Here is a 20,800-nt window from a genome sequence, read left to right as displayed (position 1 = left end):
TCCACAGATCCCCCACAACACAGCGTCCTCCACAGATCCCCCACAACACAGCGTCCTCCACAGATCCCCACAACACAGCGCCATCCACAGATCCCCCATAACTATGTCATACCCAGCCGCGTCAGCGGCTCATATGGGAAAATCCAAGCAAATAGACCTCTAGCACAATTCCCTTAAAATATCGCATCGCATATAGTTATCGCAATTTTTAGGGCCCTAATCGCAATCGCACAAAATTCCCATATCGTGCAGCCCTAGCCTACATTAAAGAATCCCAAAGAGACCTTTGCTGAAATTTTTGAATTTCCCGCTTGAGAACAGTTTTTTATTTATTTTCAACTTTTTTTTGTTTTGTTTTTTGTTTCTTTTAACCATATTCTCATTTCTGTATTGCTTTTCCCATATTGGATGAGAAGCAGAATTAATTGATAAAATAAATGTGAAACAAATCTGTGTGTGAAATATGATTTGAGATTTACCACTGTTCCCTCATGCCTATAGAGTATTATTGTTTGGAAGGCATTGCCATACATGTGAAATTAAAGTACACATAATAATTAAATGGGCTGTCCCAGATTCTGATATTGATGGCCTATCCTCCAGATAGGTCATTAATATCTGATTGTAGGGGTGCTACTCCCAGCAACCCCAATGATGAGCAGTTTGAAGAAGCTGTGGTGCTCACTGGAGCACTGTGGCATCTTTCTAGGCCAGTGATGCCACATGGCCTAGGCGCATCTCAGTCCCATTCAAGTGAATGGGGCTGAACTGCAATACCAGGCGTGGTCTGCTATTCAAAGGACTTCCCCTGAGGATAAGTCATAAATATCTGAATCTTGGAAATGGCTCTAAATAATATCTTCATGGTAATATATTTGGTCCCACCCTAGGGGAAACCTTGGAGGCATTTCAAACTGGACCTTTTATAATATCTTTTACGCGAACACTATTTGCTTCCTAGGTGACTTGCATAGTGTGTATGTGTGGCGGCATTGATGTATTTGATGTGCATTCCTATCCAAGTTCTCCAAGACCAAATTGCAAACTCTCATCTCTTGGCATCACTGACCTGGCCCTCTTCTGGATCACATCATACCTCACAGACCCGACGTTTAGCGTCTCCCACTCTTCTCTAACTACACTTTTGGCCTGGGACATCTCATAGAGTCCCATGGCTTTCAGTATCACTCTTATGCTGACGACACACAAATCTACCTCTCTGGTCCAGACATCACCACCTTACTATCCAGAATCCCACAATGCCTATCTTCCATATCCTCCTTCTTCTCCTCTCGCTTTCTAAAACTTAACATGGATAAAACAGAATTCATCATCTTTCGCCCATCTTGCTCAACACCCCCAACAGACCTATCTATCACGATCGATGGCTGCACGCTCTCCCCGGTCAACCATCTCCGCTGACTTGAAGTGACTTTGGATTCTGCCCTCTCCTTCCGACCGCACATCCAAGCTCTTTCCACCACCTGCCGCCTCCAACTCAAAAACATCTCCCGCATCTGCGCTTTCCTTAACTTTGAATCTGCGAAAAATGCTTGTACATGCCCTCATCATCTCCCACCTAGACTACTTCAACATTCTCCTCTGTGGCCTTCCATCTAGCACTCTTGCACCCCTCCAATCTATCCTCAACTCTGCTGCCCGACTAATCCACCTCCCACCCTGTTACTCCTCTGCCTCTCCCCTCTGCCAATCCCTTCACTGGCTCCCCATTGCCCAACGAATTCAGTTCAGAATACTAACAAATACATACAAGGCCGTCCATAACCTGTCCCCTCCCTACATCTCTGAGCTACTTTCCCGGTACATCCCCACACGTAATCTCCGATCCTCACGAGACCTCCTTCTCTCCTCTTATCACCTCTTCCCTCAATCGCCTCCAAGATTTCTCCCGTGCATCCCCCATACTCTGGAACTCGCTACCCCAACATATCAGACTCTCACCTACAGTGGAATCCTTCAAAAGAAACCTGAAAACCCACCTCTTCAGACAAGCCTACAACCAGTGACCCTGCTGCCTCCATACCTCCATGACCAACTTCACCCACACCTACTGTGTCCTTCTCCCATACCATGTAGATTGTAAGCCCTCACGGGCAGGGCCCTCTCTCCTTCTGTACCAGTTTGTAACTCGTCTTGTTTATGATTAATGCAATTGTCTGTATTATGTATGTATGTATACCCCTGTACTCATATGTACAGCGCCATGGAATGAATGGCGCTTTAATAATAAATAAATAAATAATAATAATATCAACAGTTTGAGAAAATCTTAAACTGCTAAGGCGCAGTCTTGTAAAATTAGTTAAGATGAACTCTTGGCAATAATGTGGCTTATACTGTAATTGGGAAGAAGAACATTGTGTAAAAGTGGAGCTTTAACTGAAAGACTATTTGTACTTCTGTTACTTTCAGCGCTTAACTCATTCCCGGCCCGGAGAGCAGAGAGACACGGTTCTTCAGGCGTACATCACAAATGATCTGTTGGACTGCTACCAAAATGGACAGGTAATCATTTTCCAGTCCTAACAACAAACAACCATCTATTTTATCTTGGTTGTATCTTCAGCATAAAGCCTATTGCACCTAGTCCTTTAACAACTCTAAGGAGCTGTAATAGGGCACTCATAAGAACATATGGGACTTTACTGTACCAGTCTCGTATATGCTTTCTGTTGTCACAGAATTTGAAAGGTGAATATATTACAGTTTTTTGTGCTGAATAGGAATATTTTTATTTCAAAGACATTGGAAATCTCATTTCAAGCTCTGTTCACACCACATATCTGTTGTCCATCACACAGTGTGAAAAATATATATATTTTACTGGATTTCGTTATATAGAGTACTGCAGTCTTCTTTTATTTATTTTTTTCAGTATATACTGACATATACCGGTCAGATGCAGGCCAAAATGAAACTCTTTTGTTCCATCTAGCTAATATAACTCCTCTTTAGCATGTAATTCAGGAGCTTTCCTCGTGTACACGCTAAATGTACGTGACAAACATGCTGTAAACCTAACCTGGCTAGCAGGGCTGTGGAGTCGGAGTCGGAGCATTTATCTACCGACTCCACAGCCCTGCTGGCTAGTTCAGAATTCACTTCTTCTGTACAGAGTTTTCATAATCAAGATAGATTAAGATTCATTAAGTTACTGTCTGTGTTTTTTAACTAGATCCTTTTATTGTGTACACATGGCAGGCATTTTGTTGGCCAATTTTTGTGATGCCACATGCTGCCAGTACAATAAAAGCCACAGCTGACCTGTAAATCTTATATTTCTTGCTTTTGTAGAAAGTAGGGAAATATGATTTGTATTAGGCTTCATAAAGCTATATACAGTGGTACTTTGAATGTTTCCTTCAGAATTTTCTATATTTTAGTATAAATGTAACTTAAAACTACATCAGATTTTCACATAGGTCCTAACAGTGTATACAAATTACCAAGTCAAACAAATAAGTAAAAAATATTAGATTTGGCAATTTATTTATTGAGAAAAATTATCCAATATCATATCTCTGGGAGTGGCAAAAGTATATGGACCTTTTCTTTTGGTATCTGGATTGACCCCACCCTCTTGTGCAGCAAAAACTGCAACTGAATGTTTCCAATAAGGCTACATTTACACAACGGTGTTTTAAGAACAAATTGAAATTAATAGGGCTATTCACATGGCCCTTTTTTTCAATGGCCAGTCAATAGTGGCTGTCAAAAAATAGGACGTGTTCTATTTTTGGCAAACTGGGGGGGGGGGGCGTGGCCTGCACGATGATGGCGCCGGTTGCCTGGTCTGTGAGCTCCGTCTACTGCACCGAAAAACGGCTAACCTCAGCTACCTTAGCACCTTTATTTCATGAAGGATATTGTACCTAACGAAGGTCCACTAATGGGGTGAGTAAGAAAGCGCCAGGCCCCGGCATAACTCACCGAGTTCTTTCACAAACCTGCGTCACAGAGCGGGAGCCCGAAGCTGACGCCATCACCATCTTGCTCGGCCTCGCCTGCTTCCAATCCGGGGGGGACTATTGCAGAACCAACACAGACGTCCGGAGGCCCTCATATGCTTACAGAAGACTTACTGAGAAGCATGCTGAAGTCGCTGCGTACGTCTTTAAAAGAGGATATCCACAACATACTCAGAGAAGTGCAAAAGGAAGTTTCACAACTTGGGGAACGCACATCTCACCTAGAAGGCAAGATGGCGGAACTGACTGCTTCCCACAACTCGCCAATAGACGCCAATGAAGCCCTCGAGGAGGAGGTTGGAAAGCTGGCAGCCAAACTGCACGATATGGAAGACCGTAATCGGCGCAATAATGTTCGCCTTAGAGGGGTGCCTGAATCAGTGGGTGCAGATGAACTCTGCTCCCTATTTAAAAACCTCCTTAGGGATGCCATACCAGACCTGCCGGAGTTGGACATGACTATAGACAGAATCCATCAGATCCCCAAGCCAGCAGGATTAGACCCTACTACCCCTCTGGATATCCTTGCAAGGATTCATTTTTTTCATGTTAAAGAAGCTTTTCTGAGAGCTCTAAGGAAGAACTCCCAACCTTCAGACCTATTTACAGGCATAGCAGTGTTCCCTGACCTGTCAGCGGCAACTTTGGCTAAAAGAAGGGAATTCGCTGCCATAACCAGAATACAGAGAGAGACGGAAATTTTTCGGTGGGGATTTCACAAAACGGCGCCTTGCACGTGTGCAGCTCTCCGAAGGCGGCCGCACAGAAGATGAGATCTTGGGCCGACTGCCGGAAGATGCATCGCTGACTGGAGAGACACATTGCAGACAAGACGAGATTCCCTTCGAGTGGACCCCGGCTTGAGTTGGACTAAGTTGTCTTATACGGTGCTGTAAGGTAACGGCATGACTCCTTGGCACTTTTTTCACTTAGGGGTGAACGCCCCACCTATGGCTTCGCTCATACGAAGCAATTCTGTTTCAAATTTTTTTCAGGCATCTGACAGCACTTATACCATTTCTTGGCAAGTCCACATGAGGATCTTCTAGAATTGAACAAAGAATGGATGGTTCACTGTTATGATGGGATTGAAGGTATATTCGTTAAATGTGAAAGGGCTAAACTCCCCTTATAAAAGAAGGCAACTATAGTCAGATGCTCTAAGTTCCCATTGCAATGTCCTCGTGGTTCAAGAATCTCATTTACTGCCACCGGATTTACACAGATGTTGTTATCATCCAGATTTCCCCCACATTTTTCACTCTCCTGCATTCAGGAAAAAGAAAGCAGGAGTTATTTTGGCTATTAAAAGAGATGTAGCTTTCACATAGTCGTCGGTGATCAGACACCAAAGGACGCTATATCATTCTCACTGGCTTACTGGATAATGCCCCAATCACCCTAGCCACTGTGTATGCGCCCAATTCTAGACAAATAACATTCCTCCGGCGCTTCTTTAAGAATCTGCAGTCTTCCTCAGCTGGTCCAGTTATCATAGGGGGGGATTTCAACACACCGGTCAATGTTGATTTGGACTGTAGCAGAAATTCCACTAGACATAGGACAGAACTGACAAAACGATAAGTAGATAGAAGAATGATAGCGGCACTCACCCAAGTGTTGCAGAATGTTTCTTTATTCGTATACTTCAGATACAAGTTCAGCGGGATGGGGCGGACATTAGCTTGTGTCTGCTGAGTGATCAACTGGCGACGGCTGTTTCGCGCACTTGCGCTAGGACATAGGACAGAACTGAGATCCCTGTTAGCAGAAACCCAACTTCATAACATCTGGAGATACCAGCATGGGGGGGAACGGGACTACACGTTTCTTTCTCAATCTCATTTATCACAGTCTAGAATAGATTATTTCCTAATCTCCCTAGATTTGCTACATAAAGCTACCCATTCTGAGATAGGAATTACAACGTGGTCAGATCACGTGCCCAAAACTTTAGAGATTCGCACAGATGTACCTAACCCCTCCCCTCCACAGTGGAAACTGAATGCATACCTCTTAAAACATGAAGATAGAATCACCAACTTCCACAACACTATCAAGGAGTTTTTTGAGCTAAGTGATACCCCTAATATATCGATCACCACCCTATGGAGCACACACAAGGCCTACATGAGGGGTTTGTTGCTACAGTCGGCAGCACGTTTGAAGAGACAAAGGGCCAAACTAACGACAGAAGCGTTAGATTCACAACAATCTCCCAATCTGCACAAGCAGATATTTGAAGCTTGTGCCCAACTCCGAACTCTTCTCTTATATGAACATGAGCTCTCCATGAGACTCATGAAAGCCACTTACTGTCATATGGGGGATAAAGATTATCCCTTTTGGCTAGGATGGTAAAGCGCAAATTCGCTGCAGGTAAAATAGCTCATCTCCGATCTTCTAACTCCCAGTTAATTACGCATCCCCATGCAGATTTCCATGAGTCCCTCTATAATCTAAAAGCTGATGTCTCCACCCCTTAGCCTCACCCTGATGGGATAACATCCTTTTTACACTCCCTTTCTATGTCCAAGCTGACTATTGAGGAACTAGCACTGCTGAATGCCCCCATCTCCACCAGTGAAATAGAGAAAGCAGTAGGATCTGCTAAATTACACTCTGCTCCAGGTCCAGATGGATATGTCAATGAGTATTACAAGGTGTTCCAGGCGCCTCTGGGTCCGTACCTGCAACGCCTATTTAATCATCTACTAAACACAGGCCACAGATATGCTAAATGCGACGATAGTAACCTTACCTAAGTCGGGGTTCTGCACTTTGTTTAAACTGAATCTATGGATAGATCATCAGCACCTGACCGGCGGGGGTTCAACACCCGGGACCCCCGCCGATCAGCTGTTTGAGAAGGCAGCGGCGCTCCAGCAGCGCCTCGGCCTTCTCACTGTTTACCGCAGGGCCAGTGACGTCACAACTAGTATCACTGGCCTGGGCGCGGCTAAGCTCCGTTCACTTGAATGGAGGTTAGCCCCGCCCAGGCCAGTTGATACAAGTCGCGACGTCACTAGCCTTCTCAAACAGCTGATCGCGGGGGTCCTGGGTGTCGCACCCCCGCCGATCAGAATCTGATAATCTATCCATAGATTATCAGTTTAAACAAAGTGCAGAACCCCTTTAAAGATTGCTGTTCACAAGCGCAAACCATCTAACTTGAAGGAGCTGGAGAAGTTTTGCAAAGAGGAATGGGCAAAAATCCCAGTGGTAAGATGTGGCGAGCTCATAGAGACTTATCCAAAGCGATTTGGTGCTCTGATTGCCGCAAAAGGTGGCTCTACAAAGTATTGACTTTAGGGGGCTAAATAGTTATGCACATTGACTTTTTCTGTTATTTTGTCCTATTTGTTGTTTGCTTCACAATAAAAATAAAAAATACATCTTCAAAATTGTGGGCATGTTCTGTAAATTAAATGATGCAAGTCCTCAAACAATCCATGTTAATTCCAGGTTGTGAGGCTCCAAAACACGAAAAAAGTCAAGGGAGGTGAATACTTTTGCAAGGCACTGTAGGTATCCAAGCAGGAGCACAGTCCCATATCATAATACTGTATGCAGATGAGGTGATCTTAACTGTTACCAACCCTGAGAGCTCTTTAGCAGCTATATGGGATGTTCTACAGAGATTCTCTGAGATTTCATATTTTAAACTGAATGTAACCAAATCTAAAGTCTTACCCCTGTATATCACTGATAATGTCAGACAACATATTGAACTCATTTAAGTTCCATTGAGTTCAAGATCATATTGTGTATCTGGGCATCCTATTGACTCCTTCGGTGAAAAATCTTGTAAATGTGAACTTCAGAGCCTTTAAAGGTGTTGGTCACTATATAAGTACTTTACACAACATTGTAAGAGGCAGGGTAAAAATGAGTTTCCAAATATATTTTATTTAAAAAATGTCTGCTAATCTTTTTATAATAATAAGCCGAGCCCCGCTCTGCCGTGCAGCCAGTTTGTCCATGGCTGCACGCGACATGGACAGCTCCCATTGCACGCGACATGGGCTCCAGTTCCCATTGTGCCCCCCCAATTTCAGGATGGCCAGCGGCAGCGCTGCAGATCCCCCTTACGCCCCCCCTCCCGCCCCACGAGTGAACAGCCTGTCGGATCCGTGCTGCCGCCGGAACTCCGCCCCCGCCCCATTGTAGTCAATGGGGACGGAGTGGCAGTCCGGGGGCACGTGTGAACTAGCGGCAGGACAGATCTGACAGGCTGTTCACCCGTGGGAACAGCCTGCCGGACTCCCCTGCCGCTAATGTGAAAGTACTCTTACCCTTACTGTGAATGACAATGCACTGCAGTACACTATACAGTGTACTTTAGTGTATTGTAAACCATCAGACCCACTGGATATTCAAGAACCAAGTGGGTCTGGGTCAAAAAAATGTAGCCACACATTTTAAAAAATAAAATAAACTACACATGTTTGGTATCATCATCGTGTCCGTAACGATATAAAAGAATCACGTTACTTTCCCCACACGGTGAACGCCATAAAAAAGAAAAAGAGAGAAAAACTATGATGGAATATAAATTTTTCCCACCTAACTTCCCCAAAAAGGTATTAAAAGTGATCAAAAAAGTCATATGTACCCCAAAATAGTACCAATCAAACCGTTGCCTCATCCCGAAATAAATTAGACACAATTGACCAAAAAATGAAAAAAATATGGCCTTCAGAAAATGAAGACACAAAAACATGTTGTGTTTTTTTGTTTTTTTTTACTAAAATGCTTTTATTGTGTAAAGCCAAATTAAATGAAAAAATAGACAAATTAGGTATCACTGCGTCCGTAACGACTTGCTCTTTAAAAATATCATACAGGTAAATGCCGTAAAAATTTTTTAATGAAAAGTGTGCCGAAACAACCAATTTTACAATAAAGTGTAGTATTGAATGATCAAAAAATATTATGTACCCAAAATTGGGACCAATGATAATGTCAGCTCTTTCAGCAAAAGCACAAGCCCCTGCACAAGACGATCGGCAGAAAAATAAAAAAATATATATGTCTTTCAGAAAATGGAGACACAAAAACATGATTTTTTTTCTAAAATGTTTTATTTTTTAAAACTGAAACAAAGAAAGTAGACGTATTTGATATCATCGCGTCCATAACAACCTGCTCTATAAGAATAGCCCATGATCTACCCTGTCAGATGAACACTGTAAAAAAACAAAAAATAAAAACTGTGCCAGAACAGCCATTTTTAATTAACTTGCCTAACAAAAAGCGTAATATAAAGCAATCAAAAAATCATATGTACCAATAAAAACATCAACTCTTCCCACAAAAAATGACCTCGTGCACAAGATGATTGCTGTGATTTTTACTTAATGGGAGCATGCTATCCTAAATGCAGTACAAAAATTATATGTACACAGTATATGTCTCATGATACAAATACCTCATGGCTTTAGTTATCATCTGGGGCCTTTTTTTTTTTTTTGTGTGTGCGCGCGTATGGTGGCCAACCCCTTCGAGAATTAACGTTACCAAAATGTTGGTTTTACCGAAAATACTATATAGGTTTTGATGCCTTCCCCTAAAAGTGCCCCTTAGTATAATTGCTCAACTCCAGGCAGATGTGCTAAAGTTCATCTGGGGCCCTACCAGACCCAGAGTTTGTAAATCCGTATCATACCCTTCCATGAGAATGGGAGGTCTGAGGGTACCAGAGGTGAAGAAATACTACTGGATGTCTTTGGCATCACAAGCCAAAGAATGGTGGCACTCTTCTAGCTCCCAAAGGTGGTTGCAAATTGAAGAATCGCTCATTAGAGGAGCCTCTCTTAGGGGTTACCTAGCCACAGAAGCGTTAAAGCATTATTTGGGGCAATTAAACCATCCAAATGTATCAACCACACAGAATAGAAAAATCCAAGTGCGCTGGTACCTTACACCAGACAGACTGGCACATATGAAGGGAGATTACCCAACCTCCTGTTGGTGTGGTTGTTGGCATAGGGGGACTCCTGCCCACATCTGGTGGTTCTGTCCTAAAATCTCACCTCTGTGGAAAGAATCATCTGGTCTAATAATAGAAGTAACAGGGGAATCCTTCACCCTATCTCCAGAACTCGCAATATTATGTATAGGTCTATCTAATATCCCACAAAACTCAAGATGGGTAGTAGCACACATCCTAACTGCTACACGTAAGGTCATAGCCTGCTACTGGAAACAAGGGATTACTCCCCTAATATCTGAAGTTCAACATCTTGTAGATCAACATATGCAACATGAATTTATTCACCTACTCTACAATCCAGGATCCGTGCTCTTAATCAGTGGCTGCCATGGCTCTCAAGATCACATGCCTCAACAATATCAGATCCTATTCTGTAAATACGTGCACTTCATTTTTCTTTTGTTTTCCTTTAGTCTGCTATTCCCACGGTCCAAACTTCACAAGACCTATGGATGGAACAACCAGGTTTGGTTGATTCACCGAGTCCTAAATATGTGGACTACTATATACAATGCTCCTACATGCCTGTATGCTGTTGCTGTTTTTTTTTCTTTTTTTCTTCTCTTTCTGTCCAGAATTCTCGATAAAAAAACTAAATAAATATTTATTGAAAATAAAAAATCAGTGGGAGCATTTTTAACGACAGTTAGGCAGGAATACAAAATGGCCTTTTAGGAGTTAAAAATCATTTACCTCATCCACTTGCACCTGCGGAGGCAGTCACTCCTCTTAATGCTGAAGGACCTGGCAAAGGACCTGTATTAAAGCGTGATGACATCACCACGTGATCATGCTGGGAGCGCAACGTCATCAAGCTTGAGTGCAGGTCCTTCGGCAGGTCCTTCAGTGTCAAGAGAGGAGCCACTGCCTCTGCGTGTGCAAGTGGAGGAGTTGAGTAATTTTTTATTTATTTTTTACAGCTGAGGAATTATTAAAGCTGAGGACCACTATGGGGGACATTATTTTACTCTGGGGGCCACTATGAGGGACTTTATGAGCCATTATGGTGACATTATTACTGCTGAGGGCCAATGTAGGGGGCATGATTACAGCTGGGGGCCATCATGGGGCACTATAGGGACATTATTCTTGTTGGGGTCCCTATGAGGGGCACTATTACAGGTAGTGGCCACTACAGAGGGATACTATGGGTCACTATAGTGGATATTATGTATACTGCCCATTCCTACATACAAAACTGCTTCAACTTTGTTGTGTTGGTGGGTTTCCTCCCATGAATTGCTGGCTTCAGCCCCTTCCACAATATTTTTGTTGGATTAAGGTTGGGACTTTGTCTTGGCCATTTCAAAACTTCTTTAACCATTTTTTGGTAGAATGACTTGTGTGTTTAGAGTCTTTGACTTGCTACATGACCCATGTTCTTTTGAGATTCATCTCACGGACAGATGTCCTGACATTTTCCTTTAGAATTTGCTGGTATAAGACTTCATTGTTCCATCAATGATAGAAAGCCGTCCTGGTCCAGGTGCAGCAGAACAGGCCCAAGCCATGATACAACCACCACTGTGTTTCATAGATTGAGGTTTTTATGCTGAAATGCAATTTTTTTTCCTTTCTCTACACATAATGCCTCTCTCTTAAAACAAAAGGTCTATTTTGATCTCATCCATCCACAAAACATTGTCCCAATGGTCTTCTGACTTGTCCAGGTGATCTTTAGCAAACTAAAGATGAGCAGCATTGTTCTTTTTGTAGAGCAGCGGCTTTCTCCTTGCAATCCTGCCATGTGTATTATTGTTGTTCAGTGTTGTTCCTGATGGTTGACTCATGAACATTAGTTGCTTAGATGTTACCTTGGGTTCCTTTATGACCTCCTTGCAGACTATTACACGTCTCGCTCTTGGCGTGATCTTTGTTGGTTAATCAATCCATTGACTGTGGATTGGTGGAGTCCAAACTTTTTAGAGATGGTTTTGTAACCTTTTCTATCCAGATGAGCATCAATGATTCTTCTCCTTTGTTCGTGCCATGATACACTTACACAAACAGACTTTAATATATCACACTTGATTTTCTCCCCATTCATTAAAAAAGAACGGACAACTTCACCTTTAAATTATCTTGGTAATCCTAAAGGTTCACATACTTTTGCCACCCACAAATAAGTGATATTGGATTATTTTACTCAATAAATAAATGAACAAGTCTAATATTTTTGACTCATTTGTTTATTTTTATCTACTTTTAGGACTTGTGTGAAAGTGTTTTTGTTTTTTTTATTTGTTTTTTTTTCACGGGGGAAAATTTATGAAGAAATATAGTAAATTCTGAAGGGTTCACAAATTGTCAATGTATGTCAACAACTTCTTATCTTAATGTTTTCCTTACAGAGAAATGTTCTCCAGCTGCTTCATTCCGAGCATAAAGTAGTTAGACAGTACACCGCTCGCATCATTAATGCTTTTGCATCTTTAGCTGATGGTAAGTTGGAAGACCTATGAATCACTAATTTTGCCATTTGGATCTATCTATCTATCTATATCTATCTATATCTATCTACTGTATATACACACATGTGGACAAAATTGTTGGTACCCTTTCATTAGAGAAAGAAAACTCATTATGGTCGGTCACTGAAATAACCTGAAACTGACAAAAGAAATAGTAAATAAAAAATTACTGAAAATCAGACACTGCTTTTGAATTGTGGTTCAACAGAATAATAAAAAATAAAAAAATAATAATTAAACTGGCCTGGACAAAAATGATGGTGCCCCTAGAAAGGATTGAAAATAATTTGACCACAGGGACATGTTAAACTAAGGTGTGTCCTGTAATTAGCATAACAAGAGTTTTCAAACTTGTAATCAGTCAGTCTGTGCTGTTTGGTATCACAGTGGGTACCACACTGAACATGGACCAAAGACAGCTAAGGAAAGAGTTGTCTCAGGAGATTAGAAAGAAAATTATAGGCACCTCTCCAGCTTGATGTTCCTGTTACTACAGGTTCGGTTATGTTTTGGGGCTGCTTTCCTACATCTGGCACAGGATGTCTTGACCCTGTGCATGGTACAATAAAATCTAATATATATGTATGTATGTATGTGTGTGTATGTATGTCCGCTAAAGTAATCCGCACCGTCGCATTTACAATCATGAAATTTGGCTCACAGGTACATCAGGTGTCCGGGAAGGTTTTAGAACGGGTCACAGCTCTCTAACACGTACCGTTCCTGAGATATTACGAAAAAATGAAAATATGGCATGACCCACATTAGCCAATAAAAGCCTGCAGGCCTTTCTATTTATATCCCAACTGTCACCCAGTCACATGTTCCTTATCAGCTAATAGAAGCTTGCAGGTCCTTAGTCTCCACATACACACAGTTTGACACCAGGTTTCCATAACAACCCAGCCATTTTTCTTCACTGCTGCAGGCCCTCTTTAAAGGGGCAGGGCGCTGTGGATGACACTGTTAAGGGAGAGGAGTGCTGTGGAGGTCACAGTTCAGGGGGCAGGTAGGGTGGCCATTTAGGCCACCCTCAAAAGATGGACTTAAAAACCCTGCCCCCAGGTCCCTCTAAGTCACGCTCCTTCCCCTGTTAGGTCACGCCCCCTCTGCAGCCGACGGGGATTGAAAAAATGAAGGTAAAAATCAACTGTCAGCTGCAGGGGTGGGAGGGACGGTGACTTTCTCCCTGCAGCTCACACTCAGACAGTACAGTGCTGCTGTCTGAGAGTGAGCCGTTCAAAAGGACATCCCTGCTTTCATCCAGGCCCGGCACTAGACGGAGCACAGGGAGTCTGAAAGCCTGACTGTTCGGCCTAAAACCGGACCTCTGGCTACCCCAGGGACAGGCTGCTGTGGAGGTCACAGTTAAGGGGACAGTCCTCTATGGAGGTCAGTGTTAGGGGCAGATTGCTGTAGAGGCCACTGTTAAGGGGGCGGGGTGTTGTGGAAATCGCTGTTAAGGAGATGGGGTACTGTGGAGGTTACTAATAAAGGGGCGGGATGCTGTGGAGGTCAGTGTTAAGGGGCGGGGTGCTGTGGAGGTCACTGTTAAGGGGGTAGGGTTTTGTGGAAGTCATATTTTAAGGAAACGGAGCTCTGTGGAGGTCACTGTTAAAGGGGTGGGGTACAATGGAGGTCACTGTTAAGGGAGCGGGGTACTGTGGCAGTCCCCGGTAAAGGGGCAGTCGCTGTGGAGGTCTCTGTTAAGGGGGCTGGAAATCGTGGAGGTCAGTTGAGGGGACTGTATGGTCAGTGTTTAGGGGCGGGTGCTGTAGAGGTCACTATTAAGGGGGGCGGGCCCCTGTGGAGGTGACTGTTAAGGGGGTGGGGTGCGGTGGAACTTACTGTTAAAGGGGCAGACTGCTGTAAAGGTCAAAGTTAGGAGGGTGGGCTGCTGTGGAGGTCCTATTTTAAGGAGACGGGACACTGTGGGGGGGGGGGTGTCAGTGTTAAGGGGCGGGGGGCTGTGGATGTCACTGTTATAGTGGATACTGTCAATATCTTCTAATGACACACACAAACATTAAATGAAATAGAATACCGGTCCTTCTGGTAGTCATTTTGGAGAGAAATGGGCAGCCTAGTGTCAAAGCTTGGTCTCAGTCGCAGGTCATGGGTCTTCCAACAGGATAATGACCCAAAACACGCAGCTAAAAAATCCAAGAATGGCTAAGAGCAAAGCATTGGACTATTCTGAAGTGGCCTTCTATGAGCCATGATGTAAATCCTATTGGACATCTGTGGAAGGAGCTGGAACATGCAGTCTGGTAAAGGCCTTCTTTCAAACCTCAGACAGCTGGGGCAGTTTGCTCACTAGGAGTTGGCCAGAATACCTGTGGACAGGTGCAGAAGTCTCATTGAGAGTTACAGAAATCGCTTGATTGTGGTGATTGCCTCAAAAGGTTGTGCAACAAAATATTAAGTTAAGAGTACCATCATTTTCCAGGTCCAGTTTCATTAGTTTGTTTGATAAAAAAAATATTGCTTTTGAGTTATGGTTAAAACAAAAACAATGTCTGACTTTCATTAGTCGATTTTCAGTAAATTTTTATTTATTATTACTTTTGTCATTCAAGTTAGTTCAGTGACCATTGTGGGGTTTTATTTCTGTAAAGGAAGGGCACCTACAATTTTTTCCACATGACTAGACAGACGGACGGATAGACAGACAGACAGATTGATGAACAGATATCGAAATATATAGAAATAGAGATATGTAAATGTATATAGATATATCCCAGCCCAGCTGTTACAGTGACTGTAATAGTGAAATCACAATTTTCTGTACTGTCCCCATTTTGTAAATTAAATGCCAACTCTTTTGTGTCCTAAATTGGCTTTTAAGGCTACTTTCATACTTTCTTTTTTCTGGTATCGAAATCCGTCATAGGGTCTCAATACTGGAAAAAAAAAACGCTTCAGTTTTGTCCCCATTCATTATCAATGGGGACAAAGCGTAACTGAACAGAACGTTCCCATACCGGAGAGCAAACCACAGCATGCTGCGGTTTGCTTTCTGTCCTGGGATGCGGAGCAAGACGGATCCGTCATGACCCACAATGCAAGTCAATGGGGACGGATCTGTTTTCTATGACACAATAGAAAACGGATCCGTCCCCCATTGACTTTCAATGAAGTTCATGACGGATCCGTCTTGGCTATGTTACAGATAATACAACCGGATCCGTTCATAACGGAAGCAGATGGTTGTATTATCAGTAACGGAAGCGTTACCCCCAAAAAAGAACAGATTATAAAAAATATTTAGGTTCATAAGGGAACAAATTGCATACGACGTTCCACCCTCTTGGTAATGGATCGGAGCTTTACGTTGTTTCCTCTCTGTCAGGTCGGGTGTATCTTAGCCAGAATCCTCACTTGCTGCGCTCATTGGAGGAAACTCTGAAAGGAGAGGAAAAGGATTCTATTACCAGGGAGAATGTATTGGGTTGTCTTCAAAAACTTAGTCTCAGGTAAGTTGAAGGCAAAATGTGATTAAAATTGAAGAACAAATAAAGTTATTTTAATCATTTTTGAAATATTCGGTACAATCTATCAGTATCCTGAAATGTACAAGGAAGATTTCCACACTCTGATCTGATCAGATAAACGTAAGCTCTGGTGTCCAGGCACTGAAATTTCTCAGATGCTGTGTGGTTGTCAATCAGGAGAACATAATGCCACATACCGCAATGACTAGAAAGTGTATGATTTTAATAATACTTAAATACAATGATGGTAAAAACCTTGCATATCAATGAAAATCCTAGGGAGTCCTTATTCATTCAAACCACCCTTGAGTTTTGCCCAGTCATGCCTTGGAGGAAGCTAAAAGGCCGTTAAACTTTGAATGAATGAGGCCTGATATGCAATGTTTTTACCATTTGGTTTACAAGTGTTATTGGACCTTTATCCTTCTCTTTATTATATTTGTGGTACACTGCATCATGTTCTCCCAATTGCCTATTATATCTTGTGGAACAAGAACACACTGCAGCAGAAAAACCACGTGGCCGGAACACCAGAGCTTATGATAAGCGGGTGCCAACCTTCCTTCTATACCTCAGGATACTGGTAGAGCGTGCAGAATACTAGTACTATTGGATTTGGAGAACTGGACTTTTATTTTATTTTTTGGTTGATGTTCATGATTCCCTAGTACTTACTATGCAGGTGGATGGATTCTTGTGTTTTTGGATGGTGACTATATTGTGTTTGACACAAATATGATTAACTTTTAAGAGAATCTGTCACCAGGCTTATGCTTCCCTATCTGAGGGCAGCATAAGGTACTGACAGAGACCCAGATTTCAGTACTGGGTCACTTACTTTGTTATGTATCTTTCATAAAATCACAGTTTATCTGCTGCGGTCCTATTATTCCTCCTACCACTGATTAACAGCTTTCTTCCTGTACGGTGCATGGCTGTCAATCAGTGGTGGGTGAGCTAGCAACTCATGAATGTCCAGGACCCCACAACCCACTCATTGCAACAGATAAACAATCATTTTGTGAAAAGTACGGCGAGAAAAAAAAAGTAAGTGCCCTGGGTAGCATCAGGGTCTTTGTAAGTACATTGCACTGCCTTCAGGGAAATATAAACCTGTTGTCAGAGTCCCTTTAAAGGGATATTCTGGGAGTATTACATTATTTCAAAATAGGCTCAGAATGAGTTAAAAAACAATCAGTACTCACCTTACCAATCGCCCACCGCTTCTCTTCCTCCACTGCTCTGTCCCACTTCTTGGTCTCAGACTCAACACACAGGGAATGGCTTGGACGGCCGGTCACAGACCACCACAGCGATGATCCTCCTCAGCTAGTGACTGGCAAAGCAAGCAGTCCAAGCCATATCCTGCATGTCAAGCCTGAGAAAGGGAAGTAGAGAGCAGCGACAGGACAGCAATGGCGGGGGACTGGTGAAATGCAAGGGCAGACTGGCCCCGGAAAAAACTAAAAGTGGCCCTCATTGCACCAAAGGCCTAATTTGCATATTAAGAAAAAAATATCATAACTCGAGATCAGAGCCTCAGATCAACAAAAGAAAAACTGTGTTTTAATCAGGTGAACTACAGCTATGTGTCTATGCAAACAGTTGGACAGGAAGGTCGCTGGTGACAGATTCCCTTTAAAGAGCTGAACATAAGTTACCTGCTGTGTGATGGTATAGCCAACGTAAAGCGGACCATACACAGTAGTTAAATGTTGGCCAAACCCACCAATCTCGATAGGACTGGCCATCCATCTAATGCATGTGGGGTCCCCAATCTCATTTCAGCATCCTCGGGGAGATAAGCTGTTGCCAGAAGTGTCTGGCAGTGGCTTGTATGGCCAACAGCTACCTACTGTATGTAGCCTGCATAAATCTAATTGTATTGTTTGAGTACAGCTTCTGTAATGTTCATTATTTTACTTATTATTGATATATTGATTGTGGAGCTAAGGACTGGCCATACACATGAGATATCTGTTGACTCAACGCTCCTTCGGCTACAGCCATCTCTCCTGAACCCTCCTGTAGATATGCAAATATAGCTTGTCTGAGCATCCATGTGTTCTATATAAGCTTAACTACCCATAAGCAAAAGCACTGGGTGTATGAAATGCAACAGTCTGGTCCTCAATACATTTTTAGGCTACTTTCACATTAGCGTTTTCAATTCCCCTATTGAGATCCATCATAGGATCTCAATCGCGGAAGATAACGCTTCAGTTTTGTCCCCATTCATTGTCAATGGGGACAAAACTGAACTGAATGAAAAGGAATGCACCAAAATGCTTTCGGTTCCGTTTGGTTGCGTCCCCATCGCGGACAGAAAAACGCTGCAAGCAGCGTTTTTCTGTCCACGATGTGGTGCGCAGCCAGATGGATCAGTCCTGACACACAATGTAAGTCAATGGGGACGGATCCGTTTTCTCTGACACAAAAAACGGATCCGTCCCCCATTGACTTTGAATGGTGTTCATGACAGATCCGTCATGGCTATAGAAGACCTAATACAACCGGATCCGTTCATGACTGATGCATGTGGTTGGATTATGGTAACGGAAGCGTTTTTGCAGATCCATGACTGATCCACAAAAAACGCTAATGTGAAAGTAGCCTTAGCGACTTATCGACTTGTTCAGCTGATATACATCTAACGTGTATGTCCACTTAGGATTTTAGGGTTATAATGTTTCTTAGATGACTAAATGGTCTCATTGATTTTTAAAACTGTAAGTGAATCTAAGTATTCTGGGAAAAACAACTATCTGAAGATAAATAAGATATAATATGAGGGAACTAGATGGACCTTGGGTTCTTTTTCTGCCGCCAACCCCCTATGTTTTTTATCCCTATGGATAAGAATTCTGTTTTCTAGCAGACCATGAACCATCAGGCCGAATCTGGCCATACCAATGAAATACCTGCCTGCTGAACAGCTATTTCACCTGACCGTACATGAGTTATAGGCTTGGCTTGGCCCAGAGTGCATGTTCAGTTCAATGAGGAAAGCAGAATAAGCCACTATCACCCCCTTTGGCAACAGCTTATCTACTGTAGGAACAAAGAATCGGGCTGTTAATGCACCTGCATTCAGTCAACAGAGAAGGGCTGTTGAGACGGTCTACAGTTCTCTCTCCATTGACAAAACACAAGCTATATACTGCTCCTGTGTTAACGGCACTGGGGAGAGAAGCCACAGGGAATTTTATTTCACTGCACCTGCTCTCCACTACGTCCACTTTTCGTTTCAGTAACATTTTATAAATTGAAGTAGTCAAGTGCTTAAAGTAGTGGTGAAGACAATCCATATGGGAAATTACTAGATCCTGTTATTGCTAAATCAAGTATATTTAAAAGGGTTTTCCAAGACTTTACTACTAATGACTTATCCTCTAGATAGGTCACCAGTATCTGATTGGTGGGGGTCTGACACATGGGACCCCCGCTGATCAGCTGTTTGTGAAGGCACCGGCTCTCCCCTTCTCTGTACTTAAAGGGATTCTGTCACCTGGATTTTAGTGACAGAGCTTTTAACATCATCACATCAGTCTGCTCGTTTTGTATTAAAATATACTAGTATTACTACCCTAAGTGTTGTCCTTTGTCTAGAAAATCGCTTTTATTTAATATGGTAATTACCTGAATAAGGAGCCCAAGGGGCTGTCCCTCCAGCCGTTGGAGCCCAGCACCGCCCCACTGCTAATTTATTCACTCCTCATTGCCGGCTGGCGCATGTGCAGTGCGTCCTGTGAGGCCGATTCCAGGCACATGGTTACAACCACCGGTGGCTGTGCACACCATAGGAAAAAATGTTGGTATTAAGATAGCTGACTCTAGGAGTAGCAGACTCCTAGATGAGTAGTTCACCCTATGATCCACTCAGATAATCCCATCACATGTGTCTCCTCTCTCCCTATTCATTCATTATGGAGGGGGTGAAGATGTCTGTTTGCATGTTGTTCTTGGTTGATTGCGTTATGTTGTTAGACTTCTTGAACTGTATATATACTGAGTTGATCTTCAATAAAGAGAGTTCCTGTTTACCCTCAACATAGAGTGTCATCTCATGTGTGAGGGAACATCTATATTTACTCTGGGGATTGCTATCGGTATTATACTCCCCTGGGATTACAACACGGTTCTACCCACTGGAAGTTGGATCCTGGTCTTGGGCCCAGGGTGGGTGGAAGACGGGAGACCTCAACCAAGCTGCGGCGGTTCGTGGGGTCGGCAGTGATTACGGTGTCAAGTGGAGTGCTTGGAGCCTTCAGGAAGCACTAGGAGCATCCATCAACGGAGGTACCCAGTCGGGGTGCCAGGAGATCCGTTACAGCTTCTAATGCCCTAAAAATAAAATAATATTCACAAAATGATGCCAGCATAAAGTATACATATGGGGAATGTTAAGTAATAACAATTTTCTTAAAAGCAGAGAAATTCAAATTTTGAAAATTTGATTATTTTTTTAAATAAATAAAGTTAAAACATATGGACTTACATTTACCACTGCTATGAAGTACAATGTGTCATGAGAAAATGGCTTGGATAAGTAAAAGCGTTCCAAAGTTATTACAACTAGTGTTGAGCGAACTTCTGTTTTAAGTTCGGCGTCTAAAGTTCGGCATCCGGTTAGCGGAGAATCCCGATATGGATTCCGAATTCCGTTCTGGTCCGTGGTAGCGGAATCAATAATGGCCGATTTATTGATTCCGCTACCACGGACCACAACGGAATTCGGAATCCATATCGGGATTCTCCGCTAACCGGAAGCCGAACTTTAGACGCCGAACTTAAAACCAGAAGTTCGCTCAACACTAATTACCACATAAAGTGACACATGTCAGATTTCCA

General features: G+C 42.8%; 1 protein-coding gene across 4 annotated transcripts in view; it reads left to right on the top strand.

The window, feature by feature from the left end:
- ARMC9 (armadillo repeat containing 9) overlaps window positions 1-20,800 on the top strand; it is a 154,196-nt gene that overhangs the window by 87,722 nt on the left and 45,674 nt on the right. For all 4 annotated transcript variants that reach the window (XM_040428453.1, XM_040428451.1, XM_040428452.1 and 1 more), the window contains 3 exons: window positions 2,434-2,526; window positions 12,336-12,426; window positions 15,808-15,931. In XM_040428453.1, coding sequence (XP_040284387.1) covers window positions 2,434-2,526; window positions 12,336-12,426; window positions 15,808-15,931 — 308 coding nt within the window. The remainder of the gene's footprint in view (window positions 1-2,433; window positions 2,527-12,335; window positions 12,427-15,807; window positions 15,932-20,800) is intronic.

The sequence above is a fragment of the Bufo bufo genome, chromosome 4 (assembly GCF_905171765.1).
Source record: "Bufo bufo chromosome 4, aBufBuf1.1, whole genome shotgun sequence".
Lineage (NCBI taxonomy): Eukaryota > Metazoa > Chordata > Amphibia > Anura > Bufonidae > Bufo > Bufo bufo.
The sequence above is the reverse complement of the archived record's forward strand: the minus strand, read 5'-3'. Positions and strand labels throughout refer to the sequence as shown.